Source organism: Notechis scutatus, chromosome 1 (assembly GCF_049901735.1).
Source record: "Notechis scutatus isolate UNSWTSFEM ecotype Mainland chromosome 1, rNotScu1.2, whole genome shotgun sequence".
Taxonomy (NCBI): Eukaryota; Metazoa; Chordata; class Lepidosauria; order Squamata; family Elapidae; genus Notechis; species Notechis scutatus.
The window spans coordinates 134327182-134347315 of NC_142009.1; the positions used below are offsets into that span (position 1 = coordinate 134327182).

General features: G+C 38.8%; 1 protein-coding gene across 12 annotated transcripts in view; it reads left to right on the forward strand.

Moving 5' to 3' along the window:
- HPCAL1 (hippocalcin like 1) overlaps positions 1-18395 on the forward strand; it is a 94553-nt gene extending 76158 nt beyond the window's left edge. For 9 of the 12 annotated variants that reach the window (XM_087946412.1, XM_087946437.1, XM_087946424.1 and 6 more), the window contains 3 exons: positions 9685-10088; positions 13047-13152; positions 17178-18395. In XM_087946412.1, the coding sequence (XP_087802538.1) occupies positions 9711-10088; positions 13047-13152; positions 17178-17275 (582 nt within the window). In that variant the 5' untranslated portion in view covers positions 9685-9710 and the 3' untranslated portion in view covers positions 17276-18395. Of the gene's footprint in view, positions 1-9010; positions 9137-9684; positions 10089-13046; positions 13153-17177 lie in introns of those variants that run through there. The other 3 variants (XM_087946460.1, XM_087946469.1, XM_087946453.1) reach the window with 2 other exon arrangements.
- Positions 18396-20134: the final 1739 nt, after the last annotated feature.

Genomic DNA, 20134 nt, shown 5'->3' on the forward strand with positions numbered 1-20134 from the left:
AAATTAATTTATAATTAACGCCCAGACTGTCTTTTCAGGTTTGTAATCATTCTTCAAGTTATATGAAATAATTTGGTTTTGAAATTCATTTTAAATGAAAATAATATTTACAAAATTCTTATGAGTATCAAAGAAGGTATCAAGGTGGCTGAAAGATATGTATGAGCATCCTATCTTCAATTCTACATGTGTCACTTTTGTAGTTTGCAAACATGCTGCCTTCCCACGCTTCTGTTTCCACTTTAATCCCGTGGGAAAAATCATGAGGGAATTCAATCCACCCACCCAACCCCATTTTTTCCCAGATCAGAAAGTTCTGCTTTCTAGAAAGGCTAAACTGTGATAGATCCTGTATGTAAAGGGAAGCAATAACAACAGTCTCTTGGCCCCCTCACAATGATAAGCCGAACACAAAAACAGTATCAAAACAACTCCAAATATTCTGAGAATCTGGCTTTTATCATAGGAAGTCAATGAATAACTTTGGGTCAGTCAAAAAAGATTCCAGCCCAGGACCACAGCTGACAGAATTGTAGTTTAAGCTATAGCCTCTATTTAATCTGGTGCTTGTATTAAAATAATATTTCACAAACATATCTCCCAGTATAAATGATGTCATTTTTCACCATAGTTAGCAAAAAACCTGGATGTCAGCTTTGGAAGCCATATTCCATGCTGCCACATAGCCTGAGAAAGTGGGAGAGGGGTGATTTCAATTGAGTAGTTCTTTTTTTCTTTTTTTGTAAATTTTATTTGAGTTTTCACAAAGGAAAAAAATACAAATAAAACATATTTTTTGAAAGTAGCGTAATCCCGTGTTACATTTCTTCGTACAGACACAAATTCAACTTCATGCTCATTTTTATGTTCTATTCCATATCTTATTACTGTTTTACATTTTCTGCATAGCTTCTCCCCTCTTTTAATTTTCTCAATTTTATTTTAATTATCTCAGTTCAAATCATTATATTTATATTTTTTGTCTGTCCTGTTTTAATTATCTATTATCTTTTCTCATTAAACAAAATTTCTCCTGTAGTTACTGATTGGAGTATGACGCCTTTATATCTTTTAAATTTATCCATTTAACTCTTATTTAGGCTTCAATATATACCCTAAAGTTATAACATTCAATATAATACAGACAGAACTTCACAACCATGCGCGGTTTCGGTCTGGGCTCGCCACTGGAGCTCCCCAAGCCGGCTGGTTTCGGGGCTAAGCCACCCCATAGAGGTGGTAAAGAGGGGGGAGACTGCCAGCAGGGTTGAGGAGAGCCGCATCTCTTCTCCTCAGCTGGCCAAACTCTTTTTCCCGAAGGCGGTTGCAGCGGTGGTCAGAAATGGCCACCACAAAGAAGAATTCGACCAGAAAAGAATGTGCAGGAGGAAGATAAGAAGTGAAAGTTTTGGCTGACCGGGTTCAATTGCAAAAGCAACAACTAAGGTACCCTGGAATTTAAACCTACAAAAAAATAACATTGCTCCCAAAGAAGAGTCGGAAGCAGCGAAGGAAAGTGAAAAGGGAAAGGTTTGGGGTTTTTTTCTTCTTCCTTCCCTATACTGACAACTAAGAGACTTAAATAAGAAATCAGAAAAATCCGCTTTGACATCAACAGGCAAATTAAGCTGAAAATAAAACAAAATGTCAAAGGGATAATAAAGATTTCTGGACACTAAAAATTTTTTTCATAAGCAGGAAGGGAGAGAAAAAGAATAAGGGCAGGATCTGGAAGAGGGAGGAGACTGCCTGGAATTAAAAAGAATCTACAGTAAAACTTCAACAAGACTTCTAAAAGATACATTTTAACTGAAACTTTGTAACTAAACAGTAACCCCAGGAAGAGAAAGTGAAAAAAAAGAGCAAAAAGAAACAGCTTGCATGTATTTGGATTATTTGGTGATCTTTGGATTCTTGGTTATTACATTTGAATGACTAAAATTAATCGGGTGGTTGTTTAAAAATTTATACAATGGCACCACTTCTGGATGAATTGAAAATGGAACTTAAAAAGTTCAATTGAGTAGTTCTAAGTAGACAAAATAAAATTCTTTTCTTAGTTCAAGGTTATTAAGTGTGGCGCAGCAGAAAAAAAGGATCTTACACTGGGACAGATCGTGATTGGTCCATATGATGTGATGATGGGAGAAAAGGGGATGGATTGTAGTTTGGGACATTGTGGGAAGTCTGCGACATTCCACAGATGTGCCAGGTGCTATTCTCATAAAGGTACTTTTGAGATTATGCTTGTCTCGGAGTTACTGATTGGAATGGAGGTTTGCTGGAACGCTGACACTGGGCCTGTCCCCTTAAGAGTTGTGCTTCCTTCCATTAAAATACTGTGATTCAAATAACTAAGTGAAGAATAAGCTGCACACTCAGTGCACACAATGTAGGTGTGGTTTGGACCTGCCTAGGAACACAATGTATTAGCCATATTAAAACTACTTTAGCAAACTGGAACAATAATTGAATGATAGTATTTACCATAGGAATGTGAAAAATCAGTATATGTTGAAAAAAAAAATAGAAAAGGTTAAATTTTCTTTGCGCCCGCATTGGCAAGGAGGAATTTAACTGCAGATGCAATAAGAATATCTTACCAAGAGCCTCTGGAGTGAGGAAGCTCCTAAATCCTATAACTAGATAAATAAAATGAATTAACTGAACTTCAGTCAACTTGAGGAACAAATCGCCATACACAACAAATTTGAATAATAGAAGATAATTCTCAACTGGACAGCACTTTCTTTTCTGTACCTTTCCCACAAAAGTATAGTTCCCATTAACCCCAAAATTACATTAGAAGTACAGAACAGCTTCTCAGCCAATCAAGAGCTTTTTCCTGGTGTACTTGTGTATATCTGCCAGACAGTATAAACCAGCCCATGATGGCAGATGACTGAGACCTGGTACATACTTCAGTGGATGAATGAATGGATTTAAACTGTTTATACCCATGTCATTTTCTTCCTTCCCCCTCCCCAGTTCTGAGAGCAGTTTAATAAATATATAAGACATAAAAGTCACGGCTGATGATTTAATGTATATCAATGGGTTTAGAGCAGCATTTTAAAAAAGAGAACCTATCAATGTGTCTTTCGTGGTGAACCAAAATTAGAACAAAACAGAGGGCATTTGCATTAGAAAGAACCACATTCTTTCCCTAGGGTAACTGTCAATCTTGACTTCTATTGTCGTTCACTAAAATATGTAAATATTTTTCCCCTCCCATTTTTCCCTCTGGCTGATTTTTACTAACATGAATGAAAATATAACACTGTTCCCCAATTCGTTTTAAGCTAAGTTCTAAATGTAGTTGCATCCTATCTGCTGGGATCGTGAGGTATCCAGCTGGACACATATAGAAGGTTCAAAGGTTTTTTTTCCAGAGGTGCTCTGCCTTTGCCTTCTTCCCAGGGTTGAGAGACTGTGACTGGCCCACAGTCCCCCAACTGGCTTAGTGCCTAAGCCCGAAGAATTAGAGTCTCCTTTAGACTTTACCCACTTCACCAAAGTAGTTCTCCAAGAAACAGTAAATGCCGGTCATTTCCCTCTCTTAAAAAACTGGTCTATTTCAAAACCATTTGTGCACTGTTTCCATTCGTTTACCTTATTGTTTTTCTCATTCATCTAGCTACCCTTCCAAAGCTATGAGAATTGAATAGGTTGGTTTCTTTCCTACATTGCTCCACTGCAAAAACAACATACATGGTGCAGTACTGTAAGATAAAGATAGGGAGCAAGTATTTGCCTAGCTGTCAATATGTTCAATTAGCTGGAAAGCTCCTCGGTGCTCTTTACATGGCTTACAGCTCTACCAGCTGGGAGCCCAGTTTAAACATTTCAACCTTTTGGGAAGGAAGAAAAATTCTACTGGAGCAAACAATGAACAGAAATGAAGCAAGGAGACTGTAGTATTTATGCTTCCCTCCAACACAGAGTAGCTAATGAGATAAACACAGGTTTCTGTTTAAACCTGATGTGTTTTATTAATGAGCAGCTGGTTGCTTTTTCTCTTTCAGTCTCTGAGAAAAATTCTTAAGTGGAGAACAGATTGTGTAAAGAGGGTGCAATTTCTGATAGTCCTCTCCAGTTATGTCATTATCTCGTATTAGCGCTTCTCCCCCTTCTTACAGTTTAGAGGGCTATAAGCTTCTTTCATCTCTCTTTGCTTCTCTGCATATTACATTGGCTGGTAATCATTATGTAAGCTTAGTTTACACTGGATAGTCTATAGATACTGATATGATTAAACTATAACTACTGGGGAATTTCATCATATTGGATGGGATAAACAATCTTTGGGTTTTTCTTTCCAAAGGAAATTCACAGTGCAGCATCTCAAGTGGCTTTTAATCTTTTGGATTGAGTTTGGCGATAGAACCAAGAAGTAGGGGCACAAGATCCAACCAGTGATGTTGGTAGGAAGCAGTGAAAATGGGGAAAGTGATGGACGGAGTATCATAGTTCAAATTCCCACCCCTTTGGCTTTGCGTATACACATCCAGAAGGGCAGGTCTTGCATTGCAGTGCTCTGTTCACTACTTTGCCTTGATTTTTGACCTTATCTGATGTATACTGTTGTACAGTATATCTCATTTATGCGTGTCTACTGCGTCTCAGTTTCTTTGGCCATGTCATGCGGAGGAATTCACTGGAGAAAGCGATTATGTTTGGAAGAGTTAGTGGTAAAAAGAAACCAGGTCATCAAAGAACATAGTGGCTGGATACCATCAAAGCTGACACCAGCCAGAGCATAGAAAACTCAAGTAATGGAAGATCAGAAGATGTGGCCCATAGAGTTGCCAAGAGTCTGACACAATTGAATGGATAACATCATCATCATCATGTTGGATCCACCTATAATCATAAACAAACAAGGAAACAAAATCTTGTTCAGAATCTTGAAAGGGATGAAAATAAGGATGAAAGGAATGAAATTACCACAATTAAATAACAGACATACATTTGCTTTCTTGCCTGCTGCTTGATTGGATGGTTCTGAGATTGTCCTCTGCATTTGGAATCAGAAACTCTTAGGGTTTTTTCCCCTCCAGATACTTTTTAGAACAGTATTGAATGGAATCCGCTCCAATTCAATTTGAATTAAGGATTTGAGAGTCAGAAATGTCAATCTGAATTAATACAAGCTTGAGAGTCAATTTGAAAAAAAAAAGGTTCACTGATAAATTGTAATGAGAAAGCATAAAAACAGAGGTCACAGCTACACAGCTACATATATAAGTGGACAAAAACAGCAGGGGGATTGAACCTTTAGGGGACATTAACTCTGACAAGTTTCAGCTGGATGCTTTCAAGGGTTCACGACAATCACAATATTCCATCTTATTTCTTTTAAACCAGATATAGCAGAGATTAGAAAAGACAGCCCTGGGACCACCAAACTGCCCAGCAAAATGTTTTAATTTGCTAAACCTACCCAGCAGGTATCTGCTCCAACTTAAAAAATAAAAATAAATGAAAACTTGCTGAAGAAGTACGCTCTTACTCAGTGATGGGATTCAAATTTTTTTACTACCGGTTCTGTGGGCGTGGCTTGGTGGGCGTGGCAGGGGAAGGATACTGCAAAATCTCCAGTCAGAGGGGGTGTTTGCCGGTTCTCCAAACTATTCAAAACTTCTGCTACCGGTTCTCCAGAACTGATTAGAACCTGCTGAATACCCACCTCTGCTCTTACTCCTTTTACTTTTTCTAGGATACCAGATTTGGCATGCTACTGAAAAATAACCAAACCCTTACAAACAGGATAGAATGTGTTGCTACTACCTCTAGTTGCTGGGTTCTCTGACATTGTAGAAGGACTAGCAACCCCTCACTCCCCGCCGCCACCGCCTCAAGGCCGCTTCTCCACTGATTTCAGTGTCAGACTGGATAGCACACATTGGCAAAATTTAATATCTTCTCAGCAAGACTTAGAAAAATGAAGAGTGATTTGTATTTAAGGAATGGTGTAATTTTGCTACTTCTGATTGCTGGATTCAGGGGCCAGAACAGTGGCATGCCATGGCTGATTATCCTTCTGCAAAGGCTCTCCCTCCCTTTGCATCACTGAATCACTGGGAAGATCCAGTTGTGTCATAATTGTGGCTTCCACGCCCATACTATGCATCTGCCAAACTTGTTGCAAGAGGAGTCGATTAGTAAGTAATCCCTTGGTTGACATCCAGAATGGAATAGCATGTACGCACATGTCAGTGCTATGATTTTTGTCACCATCGCTATTGCTACAGGATATCTGGGTTGATATGAGCATAATATTTCTGTGTGAGGGCATCTGCCACCTTGCTGTGATGTTGACGTGACCTACTTATTGTTTGTTGTGGACGCATCCTCACAACAGAGCCTCCATCTTGGTGCCAATCTGCCACGGAGACATGATGTCAACAGTGTCAGATAGTCCAGATAAGAAGCACAGAGTACTAGCTCTGAGTTTGTTATGAGGTTACATTAACAGAATCTTGCAAGTCTAAAAGTATATCTTTCCCCCCCCTTGCCTTTACAATCCAAGAAACTAGGGAAGGTCCCTTCTGAGACTGCCTCACCCACGCTGCTGCTGCAGACTTAATTGCCTCTCAGCTGAACATTGACTAGTCTGGGGCTCTTCCTCCTCTCCCAAGGCCATTTCCATATACACATGCCCAAACTGAATCAAAGTGATCCCACTGGAAAATGATATTTTCCATTAGAACAAGGAATAGGCACTGTGTCACACAGAGAAGGGATCTGAAGGAAGTTGGGGACCTGCAGGGTTCTACTTGTCCCTTTCCTCTATACAGAATGGGACAACTCGCCATGGCCAACTTTCTGTGGCCAAGTTACCACTGCCAATTCGCCATGGCCAGCTCGCCATGGCACAATTATCTGCAGCCAACTTGCCATGACCAACTCGCTGTGAGACAATTCAGCAATTTTATTTAATTTTTAAAAAATTATTTTACTTTCGGTCATTCTCATTTCATTTTGTCCCTCCTTTTCTTTTATTCTTTCTTTAATGATTCTATTCCACCATTTCTTCGATATTATGTAAGTTTTGTCCCGTAGTAAATTGTTCTGTGATGAGTTGGCTGCTGTGAATTGTCCCTTGACAAGTTGGCTGTGGGGAATTTTCCTAGACCTAATTGCCATGAACTTTCAGTGGCCTATTCTTCTTTGGCTGTCAAACCAGAACTTCTCTAGCGAGTCAAAAAAATGTTTGCAGGATTGGGAATGTTGACTTTAGGAAATACCTTCCACAAGGTTACCCTGCACAGCCTGATCTTCTTTTCATCCTGATGAATTTACCACTGTTTACCTTGCTTGTCTTACTGCCTCGTTCTTCTTCCTACCTACCTGCTTCTCTCCCACAATGCTGGCCAAGCGCAGAAATTCCACCTTTCCTGTTGTTTTCGTTTTCCCTGTGCTTGGCCAGGATGGGGCAGAGAGGCAAGCAGCCCAGAAGAATCTTCCTTCCCCTTCTTTGTTCCTTACTCCCCCAGCAGCAGCAAAAGAAAGCCACTGTCCCTTTGCTGGCCTTATTTCAGAAATGTGGCAAGAGGAACTCTGGGAAGGCCGTTGTTTTCCAATTGGCCCATTTTCCTCCCATCCTCAAACACATCATGTCAGAATATCTTGCTCCAGCAACAGAACCTATAGCAGATGGCTTGGTCAGACTTTGGGGGAATTGCCACATGGCAAAAACCAAAGTACAGGTAGTCCTCGACTTATGACTAGATGCTTAGGGAGCACTTGAAGTTATGAAGGACTTCCCTGCAGTTACTTATCATCTGGGTTCAAAGTTCCAGTTGTGCCCCCCCCACATGGTCACACGAGTGGACTTTGGGCACTTGTCAACCAGGCCACGTATATAAATGTTTGCGCTATCCCACATTCATGTGGCTGTGACTTATGATAACTTTGCCAAAAACTGGCATTTACTTCTGGATCTTGGCAAACTGAGCCATGGTGAGCTGTTGGTTTGCTTAACAGCCTCACAAAAATAGTTATAATCAGATTGGTCACGTGGGTGACCCAGTTTGCAGTTATCACAAGTTATGTCTCTGATGGACAGGTTCCATTACTATATGTGTGTGTGTGTGTGTGCGTGTGTGTGTATGTGTGTGTACATGCATGCACACAAATACTGCAGGAATCTTTAATAAGTTCTAACAGTCTAGGCTCATCTGCTCACTCTTCAAGCTGTTTTATTATATTTTCCTAATAGTGGGAATATTGTGATGTTTTGAAACCTATATTTAGTTACTCAAATCGCTTTTTAGGTTCATGAATGCATCTTCCAAGAAAAACTGCTTGAAATAGTGAGCACCGGGAGTTGGTGCATAAGCGCACCAATGTGCCTACCATCCCTGTCCTATTGTTTCTTTTTTATTCGTATCCATTTCATATATTCATAACCATGTTTATACTTATACCTGTTATCTAATACTTGCTTGACAAATAAATAAATAAAATAAATAAAATAAAAAATGAGGGGTGGCCTTTTGGTGGCTTTTTCAGATTTCCTTTTATTTCCTGTTTTTCTTGAAGCTTGGGTACTTGTTTTGGAATTCTTGAAACAACTTTCTAAGCATTTCTAAAGTATTTGGCTAAAAGAGTGGATATATTATCTAAAGTGGAATAGAGAACAATGGAAAATATTTGATAAATATTTTAATATAATGAACTGAAACACTAAGGAAGAATTTGTTGCATAAAATGGAGAAGAAGATAGCCACTGTATGCATTTTGGTCCTGGAAATAGCTGGGGAACACAGTATATTGTCAGTCTCAGGCCTTGTGTCCAAGAAAAACATTCTAATGAAATAAAGCTTCCAGAACATTATGCTTATATAAAACAGTGATAAATGAGGAAAATATTTGGCCGCAGAGCTGCAATAAATTTTTCTAAATATATTATGTAGAGAGAAATATGAGAATTAATTAAAATAAGCATGTACAAATTCCACTTAGCCTCTTTTTCACTTTTTTTTTTTTTTTTGGCACAGGCAAAGGCTACATTTAGGAAGAGAAATGAAGAATTACTGTTCAAAAGGGTTGTAATCATGAGGATAATGTGTGCAGAGGGTTTGGCAAGGGAGAGGCAGCAGAATGGCCTTTCTAGTTGTTTCACTAAGAGGTGGGAATGGATTTTGCAATTTGTGTTTGCAGAAGGTTTTCTGATATTGTTGCTTTCCGAAGGGAGATTTCTCTTAATGATTGGGCAATGCCAAAGAGGCTGCAGGGCATTTGCAAAAATTGCCTCTTCTCTTCATTGCTGAAAACTCCTACTAGGTCAAGAATCCCTTTGCGGTGGAAGGGTGCTATTATTTGGTGGAAGGCGACTTTTCCAAAATAATGAAAACAAACAACAAGTTGTATACTAAAAAAGCAAGAATGTACTTACATGGTAGTCCGTATCACCTTCTTTTCCCCCCTCGTATGCTGTAATGACCTTCTGTACAGCAATGCATTTCAAGGAAAATGGGGAAAGAAATGTACAGTATTCCTTCTGAGGAAATAATTTATCCGTTCAATTTATTTAAAATAAGCATCAGGGTTGGAAATGCAGAATATTATAAGGAACCTACCTATTTCATCCCTCCTGCTGTGTGTACATGCTTAATAGAGCTACATTTTGAGTTTCAGCTGTGAGAAGAATGAACTAATTTTTTGTCTCGTTTTCAGCTCTTAGATAAGAACCAAGAACAGAAATGGGGAAACAGAACAGTAAATTGAGACCTGAGGTGCTCCAGGACCTCCGAGAGAACACTGAATTCACAGACCATGAGCTTCAAGAGTGGTACAAAGGCTTCCTAAAAGATTGCCCGACTGGCCATTTGACTGTTGATGAATTCAAAAAGATATATGCGAATTTCTTCCCATACGGAGATGCCTCAAAATTTGCAGAACATGTGTTCCGCACTTTTGATACCAATGGTGATGGGACAATAGACTTCCGGGAATTTATAATTGCGCTAAGTGTTACATCTCGAGGAAAACTTGAACAGAAGCTGAAATGGGCATTTAGCATGTATGATCTTGATGGCAATGGTTACATTAGCCGTGCTGAAATGCTTGAAATAGTGCAGGTAAGTTTTTAAAAAATAATGTTAAAGCATTAAATTAAATGTTAAGATGATCTAGTGCAGGGGTCGCCAACCTTTTGAACCTCAGGGACCACCAAACTCATAATTATAAATCCCAGGGACCACTAACCGGTTCTGTGGGCATGGCCTAATTTGTGGGTGTGGCTTGGTGGTCATTTGACTGGCTGGGCATGGCTTGTATGTAAATATTATAAATATTTATATAAACATTGAATTTTTTATAAAAAAAAGAACAACTTTTACCCAAAATCAGGCAAAGCAGGCAGGCGGATTGAGTTGCTCAGAATCATTCATTGATCTATCTATCTGCCATCGGCTAGCTCAGTCTCTCAAATTTGCTTGCCGTGAGTCTGCACTGAATAATAGAACCTTCAGTCCTAAGGGAGGTTCGGCTGTGCTTAGCTAGAAAACAAGCAATCCAACCATTTCCTGCTTCCTAGTTAATCTAAATCTCCCGGCACAGCAGAACACCTGATGGTCGGAAAAAGGAAAAATAGCAATTTAGCAGGCAAGTTTTCCGGGTAAGGAGTGAGTGGGCGGGGAGGGTTCCCGCGGGCCATGTGGGCAGCGCAGCCTTGTGTTTCTGCGCAGCCTGGATAATTGCTTTGGGGGAGGGGTGCTCCGGGAGTGAGATTTCTCTGCAGCCCACCAAAATTTTCTCATGGCCCACCAGTGGGCCACGGCCCACTGGTTGATGACTGCTGATCTAGTGCAATCCAATTCTTTCAGCTATTTAACTTGAAATGCAAGTGCTGCAGCATTTTCAGCCTGGTGCACTTGAGATATATGGGCCATGCTGGCTGTAAATGATCTCCAGTAGACCTAGAAAGCACCAATTTTGGGAAGACTGCTATCCATAATCTTGATCTTGGAGGATATTTCAGCTGAAGTTCTTAGCATTCATTCGATGTGTATCAGTATATGCTTATACAGATAGTCCTCAGCTTACGGCCACAATTGAGCCCAACATTTCTGTTTCTAAACAAGACAGTTGTGAAGTGAATTTTGACCCTGTTTTATGTCCTTTCCTGCCACAATTGTTAAATGAATCATTGCAGGTGTTAAGCAAATGACATGGTTGTTAAGGGAATCTGGCTTCCCCATTGACTTTGCTTGTCAGAATATCGCAAAAAGTGATCCCATAACCCTGGGACACTGCAACTGTTCTAAATACATGCCAGTTGCCAAGCATCTGAATTTTGATCATGTGACCATGGGGATACTGCAATAATTTTAAGTGTGAAAAATGGTCCTGCCTCACTTTTTTCAATCCCGTTGTAACTTTGGTTACTAAATGAGTGGTTGTAAGTCAAGGACTCTCCGTACCTCCAAGTAAATGAGATGCAAGCAACAGTATGATGACTTGTAAAGTAGTCATCAGATTAAAGATCCTATTTTATACACAGAGGTATGAGTGTACTTGGGTTAACACTGACTTTAGATGAACAGTATTCTGGTATTTATGCACCAACACTTTTTGGTTCTGTTCTTACCATTATCTGGAAATACTGCATGTAACATATGTACAATGAAGGCTGATAACTTAGTCCTACATTTATATATTGCAAATTTTAAATGAAAATGTTGATTGAACAAAGCCATGATTTCTGGCAGAGCTTAATCCCAGTGGGTCCATCTAGTCAAATTCATGGCATATGGAATGTTGTGACTTGGATGTAAGAAATGATAAAGAGCATGAATTTACAAATAAAGTAAAGGAAAAACAGATACATTGTGTGTCTGAAAGGAAAGGAAAGAAAAGAATGTAATAGAATTGGTCTTATAGAATGACGTTGATGAAAACCTAGAGTGAAGTTGTAGATTTAATTGTGAATGAAAGGGTTGAAATATGAATTGGTGTCTTCTAGGCTATTATAGGTATGTAGAAAAGAAGAATTCATAGTTCAGTGACATGTCATGTTATACATCAGTGAATGTTAATAGAAAAAGAAAGGATGAACTTTGGAGAAAATAGTATAATGTTTTGAATGAATGCAGTCCAGAGGGGCAAACATTATTTTAGATGGCATGAAGACAGAAAAAGTGATAAGAGACATTTAGCAACCCAAGAATGAATGAGGATGGCGGAATCTTGTTTAAATACATGGTTGAAGCATAAGCCTCTTCGGGGATAGTTGTAGCAAAGGAGGAAAACAGAAAAGTGCAAATGATTTGACTGCCTTTGGTGATAGTTTATATCAGGTGCAAGTAGTCAGGAACAGGAATTAACTTCAAAATCTTCAAGTTTATTTTAATGCTACCTATATACAAGAATCTGATCTACTAACAGTCGCAGCAAATTGGCACTAGATAAGTGTCAATGAAACTTATGAGGGGGCTGGACTTTGGTCTCTTGTGGGAACTCCAAACTTATGACGTGTTTAATCCTGCTTTCCAGCTCCACCTCCAGTTTACATTAGAATTAAGGGTTATGAGGAATCTGAAGATGGGATAGATTGTTATTGGTATCAAGAACGGATCTCGGGAAAAACAGGATGTGAAAGGATGTGAAAAACACTACAGTGCAGGAAGAATAACTGTAGGGAAAGGAAACATTGGTGATTAGTTTAATCTCCCAACAGAATGGAATGGCAACTCAGCTATGGAAAAAAAGGACATGAAAGCTGCTTGAAAAACAGAAATGAATTTGTTTACAGAATACCAATGAAGTGTGTGCATCTGTTCTATTTAATAAGTAAATACTTCATATATAAATCAATACATGCAGAATATGGGAATATATTACATACAAATCATAGCATAGGAACTTTTTTAAATGCAGAACTTTTTGAGGGTTCCTTTAGTACTTCTTTTGTATGTTTTAATATATTTCACTGTAATGAATGGCCTCTCAGTTTGGTTTTATTTTGTTTTTTAAGTTTGGAATTCCAAAAAAGTATTTTAACCTGTTTTCCTATATATATTGCTATCCCTATGAAGGCAATCTATAAAATGGTGTCTTCAGTCATGAAAATGCCAGAGGATGAATCAACTCCAGAGAAACGAACAGATAAAATCTTCAGACAGATGGATACCAATAATGATGGTAGGTTTCTGCAATAAACTTTTGTGATGTGCTTACCAAAGATAGGGGTAATGGTAGTGGACATCTGTTTAAAACTGTTTAATCTAGAATCAAAAAAGGGAGAAATCGTTGCATTTTTAAAAAGGTCCAACAGAGTCTTACCTGTCCATTTTTAAAAAAAATTCTAAAGTCTCTGGTCCTAAAATCAGACCACTTGTTTATAAACACGTCTCTGTGCACACTTATTTTCCTGAGATTAACTTTTTTTTCTCTTACATTCTGTTTTTCTCTTCCACTGACAGTCTCTGCCAAGCCATATAAAACTTTGCAGAGAAGTGTTTTCCAACAGAAATAAATTATTGAAAAGTACGACATTTATTATAATTTGCAACAGAAATAAATTATTGAAAAGTACGACATTTATTATAATTTGTACAGCTCATTCTAGCTGCAGGTTTTTTAACTCCACAAATAGGAAAGATAAGTTAATTTGTACGAATTTTGAATGAAGTCCATTAGAATTTCAAAGAGCAATTGTAGTTTACCATGTTACTTCAGATTGGCCACTGTTATCTCTGTTCCTCCAGCTAGATCACTAAAAACAAAGAAAGCATTTTTCCTTTTATCTACTGTATTTTGCAACAGGAAAATACTGTAGAGGTTGCTTTTGGAAGCAGTATCTTGCTTCAGAACCTTTAATCCATCAAGGTTAGGAGAGAAGAAAAAGGAAAGCTGAGGTTCTTTGTAGTGCAGTGGCTACTTAATGGGGTCATTAGTGTTGAAATAGGTTCCTGCAGTTTTTTTAGTAGTGGGTCAAAGTAGAAATGTTTTCTCGGTATTGCCTGGTAGCAGGACATTGGTCTATTTGCATCGAAATATGTTAAAAAGAAGTACCCTACTATGAACTGGTATGGTGGGGGTTTGGGGGCACTAGTTCCTCAGCCAATGATGATTCAAAAGATACTAATATCTCAAAATATAACCATAAATGAGTTCTTTGAAGCAACCTATTGCCATTGTTGTCCAATACCTTCTGAAACAAAGGTAAGGTTATGTCACTTTCAAGTCTCAACTTCAATACTCAATCCAACTAATCTTAGTCCATCTAACAAATGATGAAAGAGACTGGAAGTTGTTGGCAAGGCTGCAGATTCCCTGCCTTAGTATGCAGTAGCTTATCTTCCTTGTGACTCTTGACATGAGCACATCACTACTACAGTTAAATAAGTATTAGATACCTGCAAGATGGGTGGAGGTCAAAATATGTCAAAAGATCTAAACATATGAGCATTGGTATTCTTCACAAGAGAGGTTTATCAGAGTACCCTAATTCCTGAAGGGTTTAATATATATTCATAGTACTATTTAGAGCAGGGGTCTCCAAACTTGGCAACTTTAGGACTTGTGGACTTCAACTCCCAGAATTCCTCAGCCAGCTTTGCTCGCTGAAGAATTCTGGAAGTTGAAGTCCACAAGTCCTAAAGTTGTCAAGTTTGGAGACCCCTGATTTAGAGCATAGGGTGTTAACTTGATCAGCCATCGTTAAGTTTTCCTCAAATTAATCTGAGCTGAATCAAGGAAAATGCAGCCTATTCAAAGACATCCCATCACCATACGTTTCTTACCTTTCTTCCAAGACTAGACATAGTCATCTTGGGGAGAAGAATACCTTAGCACTAGTGGGGGATCTTAGTTCTGACTGAAGTGATCCATCTGTACCGCAGCAACGATATAGGATGGCTTTTGATTCCCTGTCAAGAAATAATGATACAAATGTCATTTACTGAGGAACTGGTTTTCATTAAAAACTTATGCTTAGCTGTTGCTCCCTCCTAAAGGTGAGAGATGATTGCCCTGGAAGCAGAAGTGTCAACTAGTCGATGATTGATATTTGTGTTCTTTGGGTGGTTTTGTGAGCATGCATATTTTACAACTACAATCTCTTTTGAGACAAATATGTTGCACAAATGCATTCGAGATAAGCATCAAATAGTTTGCCTATTACTAATTAACTCAGTTGTGAGAGAACTTAAAGGATAAATATGCACAATCTATTAAAGTCAATGTGACCACTGAAAATTATTGTTTTTTAGTAATATGACAGAAAAATATAGAAGCCCAGAACATAGTACAGGTAGTCCTTACAAGCAGTTGCTTAGCTACCATTTGAAATTCTGATGGGCCTACCTAGGAGTAGTTAGGATCCATATCTGAAGTTCCGATGGTCACCCCACCCTCCCTCTCCAATCATGGGACCCTGCTTTGGACACTTGGCAACCAGGCTGCATTTGTAGAGTTCCGTGGTCATGTGACCGTGATTTACGACAGTTTTGCTTTTGGTTTTTGGCAAAACTATGCCTATTGCAAACCAATGGTTAACTATAGCACACCAATGCTTAATAACCATACTGCTTGCTTAACTATCTCTGTGATTCATTTAATGATCACTACAAGAAAGTTTGTAAAAATGGGTTGTAACTTGAGAGCTACCTTGCATCCTTCCATTGTTACTCTTTCCGGGCCTAGATAATTTGTTCAAGCAGAGATGGTCTCCTAAAAATAAACTGTATTTATAAAAGCTTATTGTGCTTGTCCAAATTATCTTAGAAATATATCACATTCTTCTGTTCCTTTCTCTCTGCTCATCTAAGAAATGAGCAAATGAGGAAGAATAATACCTTAGGACCAGGGGTGGGATTCAAATTTTTTAACAGGTTCTGTGGGCGTGGCTTAGGTGGAGGGCATGGCTTGGTGGTCATGTGACTGGGTGGACATGGCTTGGTGGTCATGTTATTGGCTGGATGTGGCCAACTCAATATCACTCACATTGAGGCACGCATCTCCTCACCTGGCCTATCGTGACTGTGGGAATGCTGCAACAGTCGTAAGTGTGAAAATGGTCATAAGTCACTTTTTTCAATGGTCACTCCACACAAGCAAAGTACCAGCAAAGGAGGGGGGGGAAATTCCAGAAAAGTTCCTGAGGCAGGAAGTCTAGTCCTGCCAAGAATGTAATAAGGGTTAACGGAGAGGCAGTTTCTGTAAGCAACACCAGAATGTTTCTTTCCTGCCTTCCTTACAGGATTAGGCCAGTAATTTCTTCTAACAACTGGTTCTCCGAACTGCTTAGAATGTTAACAACCAGTTCTAGCGAATAGGTGCGAACTGGTAGAATCCCACCCCTGTTTAGGGCAGAATATTTCACAGAGAAGGTAGGGGCTTGTTGCCATTAACCATTGTCTGCCTTTCCAATGGGAGCCAAGGACTTTGAACCAGTAATTCAGAATCTTGATCAATAAACTCATAACATAACACGTCAAAAGAAAATGCATTCTACGTGTTGCCTGAGAATGAGTGAAGATTGAAAAATATTTTTCTTCTAATGGCATTCTCGTATTTTTCATAATATAGAATTCTGCCCTGATTTAATAGCAATGGAAGCCATTTGTCCCACACATGGCTAGTATTTTATGAGGAACAATACTGTATGCTGAAATAAACAAGTCCACAAACCAACGTACTTAACTTAGATTGTAATGTTCACTTAATTTCAAATATTTGGCCTCATAGGTTTGTAATGTTTTTATCTAGCTCAGGGAGGAAATTGTATTGGGTTCAAAAATCTGTCTGCCTGAGATTCAGCCGCCTGCCATTTTTCAAGTCTGCCCTTCAGCAAGATGTCAGCTAAAGGAAGCAACAGATCAACAGTGAGGTTATGCTTGTTTTCATGTCATTTTCATTCAGGGTTTTACATTTTTCTTGAGAGCTTTGGAATTTTAACAGGATATGACAATTTCATCTGGTTCTTATTCTGATTGTATTTCGGAAGTCTACATTATATCAGAGTTTCCTCAGCTAACCTCCCCCCGCCCCCAAACAGCATTTTTGGTTCTTTGGTACAAGGGTGGATATCTTTTTGGCAGTCTATCAAATCTCATCCGCAGTTCTTTTTACACCAGCTGGAAATGAACAGGCTGCTCTTTATATTGTTTTATGTGGCAGATCAGATGTATAATTTCTGTCTCTCTCTCTCTCTTCCTTTCAAGGTAAACTATCTCTTGAAGAGTTTATAAAAGGTGCCAAGAGTGATCCCTCGATTGTGCGGTTGTTACAGTGTGATCCAAGTAGTGCAAGTCAGTTTTAATGAAACTCTGGACAGTTTGCAAAGAAAATTACTGGCTTGTTCAAGCTTTGCTCGTAATGGATGCCTTCAACCATTCCTCATTGGTTAGTGGATGAAACTCCGTGGCTGGATTGTCTCTGTATCCAAGTGAAAAAAAAAAAAAGAACCTCACTCTTCTCATCAGCTGTGATATGACTTTTCTTTCCAATATCCCAGTTCTGTTTTTCACTGCACATTATTGTTAGGACTCCCTGTACACATTGAGTGTAACCAAAGGGTGTGTTTACATGCAAGTTAGAAGAGGGGGAAATGGTATTCCTCTCGGTTAATCGAAATGGATGACTTTAGTAACTCCGAAAAGATACTCTATGTAATTTTGGTCTGCTGTGACATCAGCGAATGACAGGCAGTTTATATCCCAGAAAATCACTATGAAATGTGGAATAAATTAAGCAGGTTTTGTTTTTGTTTTTTAAAAAATGGCATGTCTCCAGTTTTCTTCTCAGTGAGGAAAATTGCTTGCGCTTACATAGTAGTGCAAGCAATTCTCATTGGGAAGAAAACTGGAGTCATGCAGTTTTAAAGAAACAGATATGCACATATAAAACATACACATACATAGTTATGTGTGTGTATGTTTGTGTGTGTGTGTGTGTGTATACGCACACATTTTACATTTATTTAGGTCATATTTAATATATGAAGTAGACTTCATCCTTCATTTCTTCTAGTTGTCCATGGTTATTATTTTTTTAAGAAAAGGATTATGATATTTATACATAGTCAAGTTGCCTTTAAGGCACTGCATGATTAGCTGTTTGTGGGTATATCACTGTTTTAATTACTGGTTACAACACTTTGTCCATTTTTACTGTGCATTGTTCCAGCATTTACTGTGTTTAATGAAGACTAAAGAGGAATCATTCTGCTTCCGTGTTTCACAGTGAAGCGCCACTCACAATGGCTACAACATTTTAACAGGCTTTTGAGTGAGGTGAGATAATTTGACGAGCATTTACTATGATCCTCCTACCAATTTATGGCTGTCCATCTCTGTTAATAGTCTTGTGCATTCCAGTGTTATTTAATATCTGCCTAATGCCAAGAAATGCTGATTGAAATAAAGGTGAATTTTCTTGTTGATCTATGTTATATTTTAATTATTGGATGCTTGGAATTTTGCACGCAGCATGATTTCTTTCTAGAAAACAATGAAAGGATATTTCAAAGAATCAGTTTGAAAAGAAGTGTTCACACAAGTTGCATGTGAGTGGATATCACTCCATTCTTCCACAGATTTTTCTAACAAAAACATTGTTCACTGACTGGCCACAACCATAGGAGTATCTTGGTTTTGTGATCATAAAGAATTTTAAATGAATATCAGCCTAGCTCAGCAATATTATTTTTATTCAGAAATATAGCTAGAAGTTCTGTCCTTTTTCTTGTTTTGAAACAGATTTTTTAATATATATAAAACAACATTACATATCCTGACATAGATATGTTATAAGAATTGTAATAAGGTGAAAGATAGTACCGGCAGTGGAGCTCTGGACTCTGGCTGGACAGTAAAACCTATCAAGTGAGAATGAACAGCACGAAGATAGTAAAGCCAACTTCTAAGAATCCAGATCTCATCCCTAAAAATGCCCTTCTTTCATTCAGCCTGAAAAATGTTATGGCTGTGGTCCAAAGGTTGTAGTACCTCACTTAAAAATAAATATAAAGGTTTCATTGGGTGGAGTTCAACTGCTGGTGATTAAAATGGACACACTGATATATTTTTATTTTGGCAGTATAATATGGAAGTGATTTGCCATTTCCTTCTTCCAGCTTCATTTTTCATGTGACATAAAAGCCAGCTGGGTGACTTTGGGCCAGTCCTCCTCTCTCAGCTCAACCCACTTCACAGAGTTGTTGTGGGGAAGATAGGAGGAGGGAGGAGAATTAGGCATACTCATCGCATTGAGTTATTTTTAAAAATTATAAAGGTGATTTAAAAAAAAATATCAAATGCATTTTCCATGCAGCTTAAAACACTGATAGAAGAACAAGAACTGTTTCCATAGCGTTGCCAAGAAAACAAAATGGCTGTGCCATGAGATCAAGGTCAGCCAAGAGTGATGCAAAAATACATGAGCTTTCTTCCAGGTAAACCTGTTTAAACTTGAGCCTGTATTATCTGAAACGGGTTATTGGCTGTTGATGTCATTTCCATGCTGCTTTGAGGTACCCTGTCTGTCAGCAAATTCAAACTTTGAGTTTTGTGTAGAGCAGGACTGTCAAATTCCCGGACTACACGCTGGCCACGCCCACACCCAGTTTAATGAAGGGGGTGGAAGTCCCAATATGTCACATGATATTGCCGTGACAATGTGAGTTTGACATCCCTGGTGTAGGGTATACAACACGCAGCATGAAATTCCATCATGCTAATCTATAGCAGTTGAATGGGAATCAGCCAAAGCTTGCATGGATGAGAGAGGCCTCATTCATCTGCAGAAGATTTAGATTGAGTAAACTTTTTCACGTGTTGAACCCTTCATTCCTTCAGTCATGCATTCAATTCTATAGTTCCAAAATCTGTTCTGGAAAGCCTGAGAGGAGGAGGAGGAGGCTGGAAAGGGAAGAAAACTGGTGCTCCCCCTTCTCATAAAGAGACAGCTTTCTGCTGCCTGCCAAAAGCAGTATTTTCTGAAGAATTAGCACTTAGAATCACAGGTGTGTGTGTGTGTGTGTGTGTGTGTGTCCGTGTACAGACGCACTTATGTAAGTCCTTGTGTTTTGCAACCAGACTTGAAAGCATTCTCTTTGAGGTCAGCTGTGAGTTTATGAAACATGTAATACTGGCCACTGACCTGTAGGAGACACTGTCGT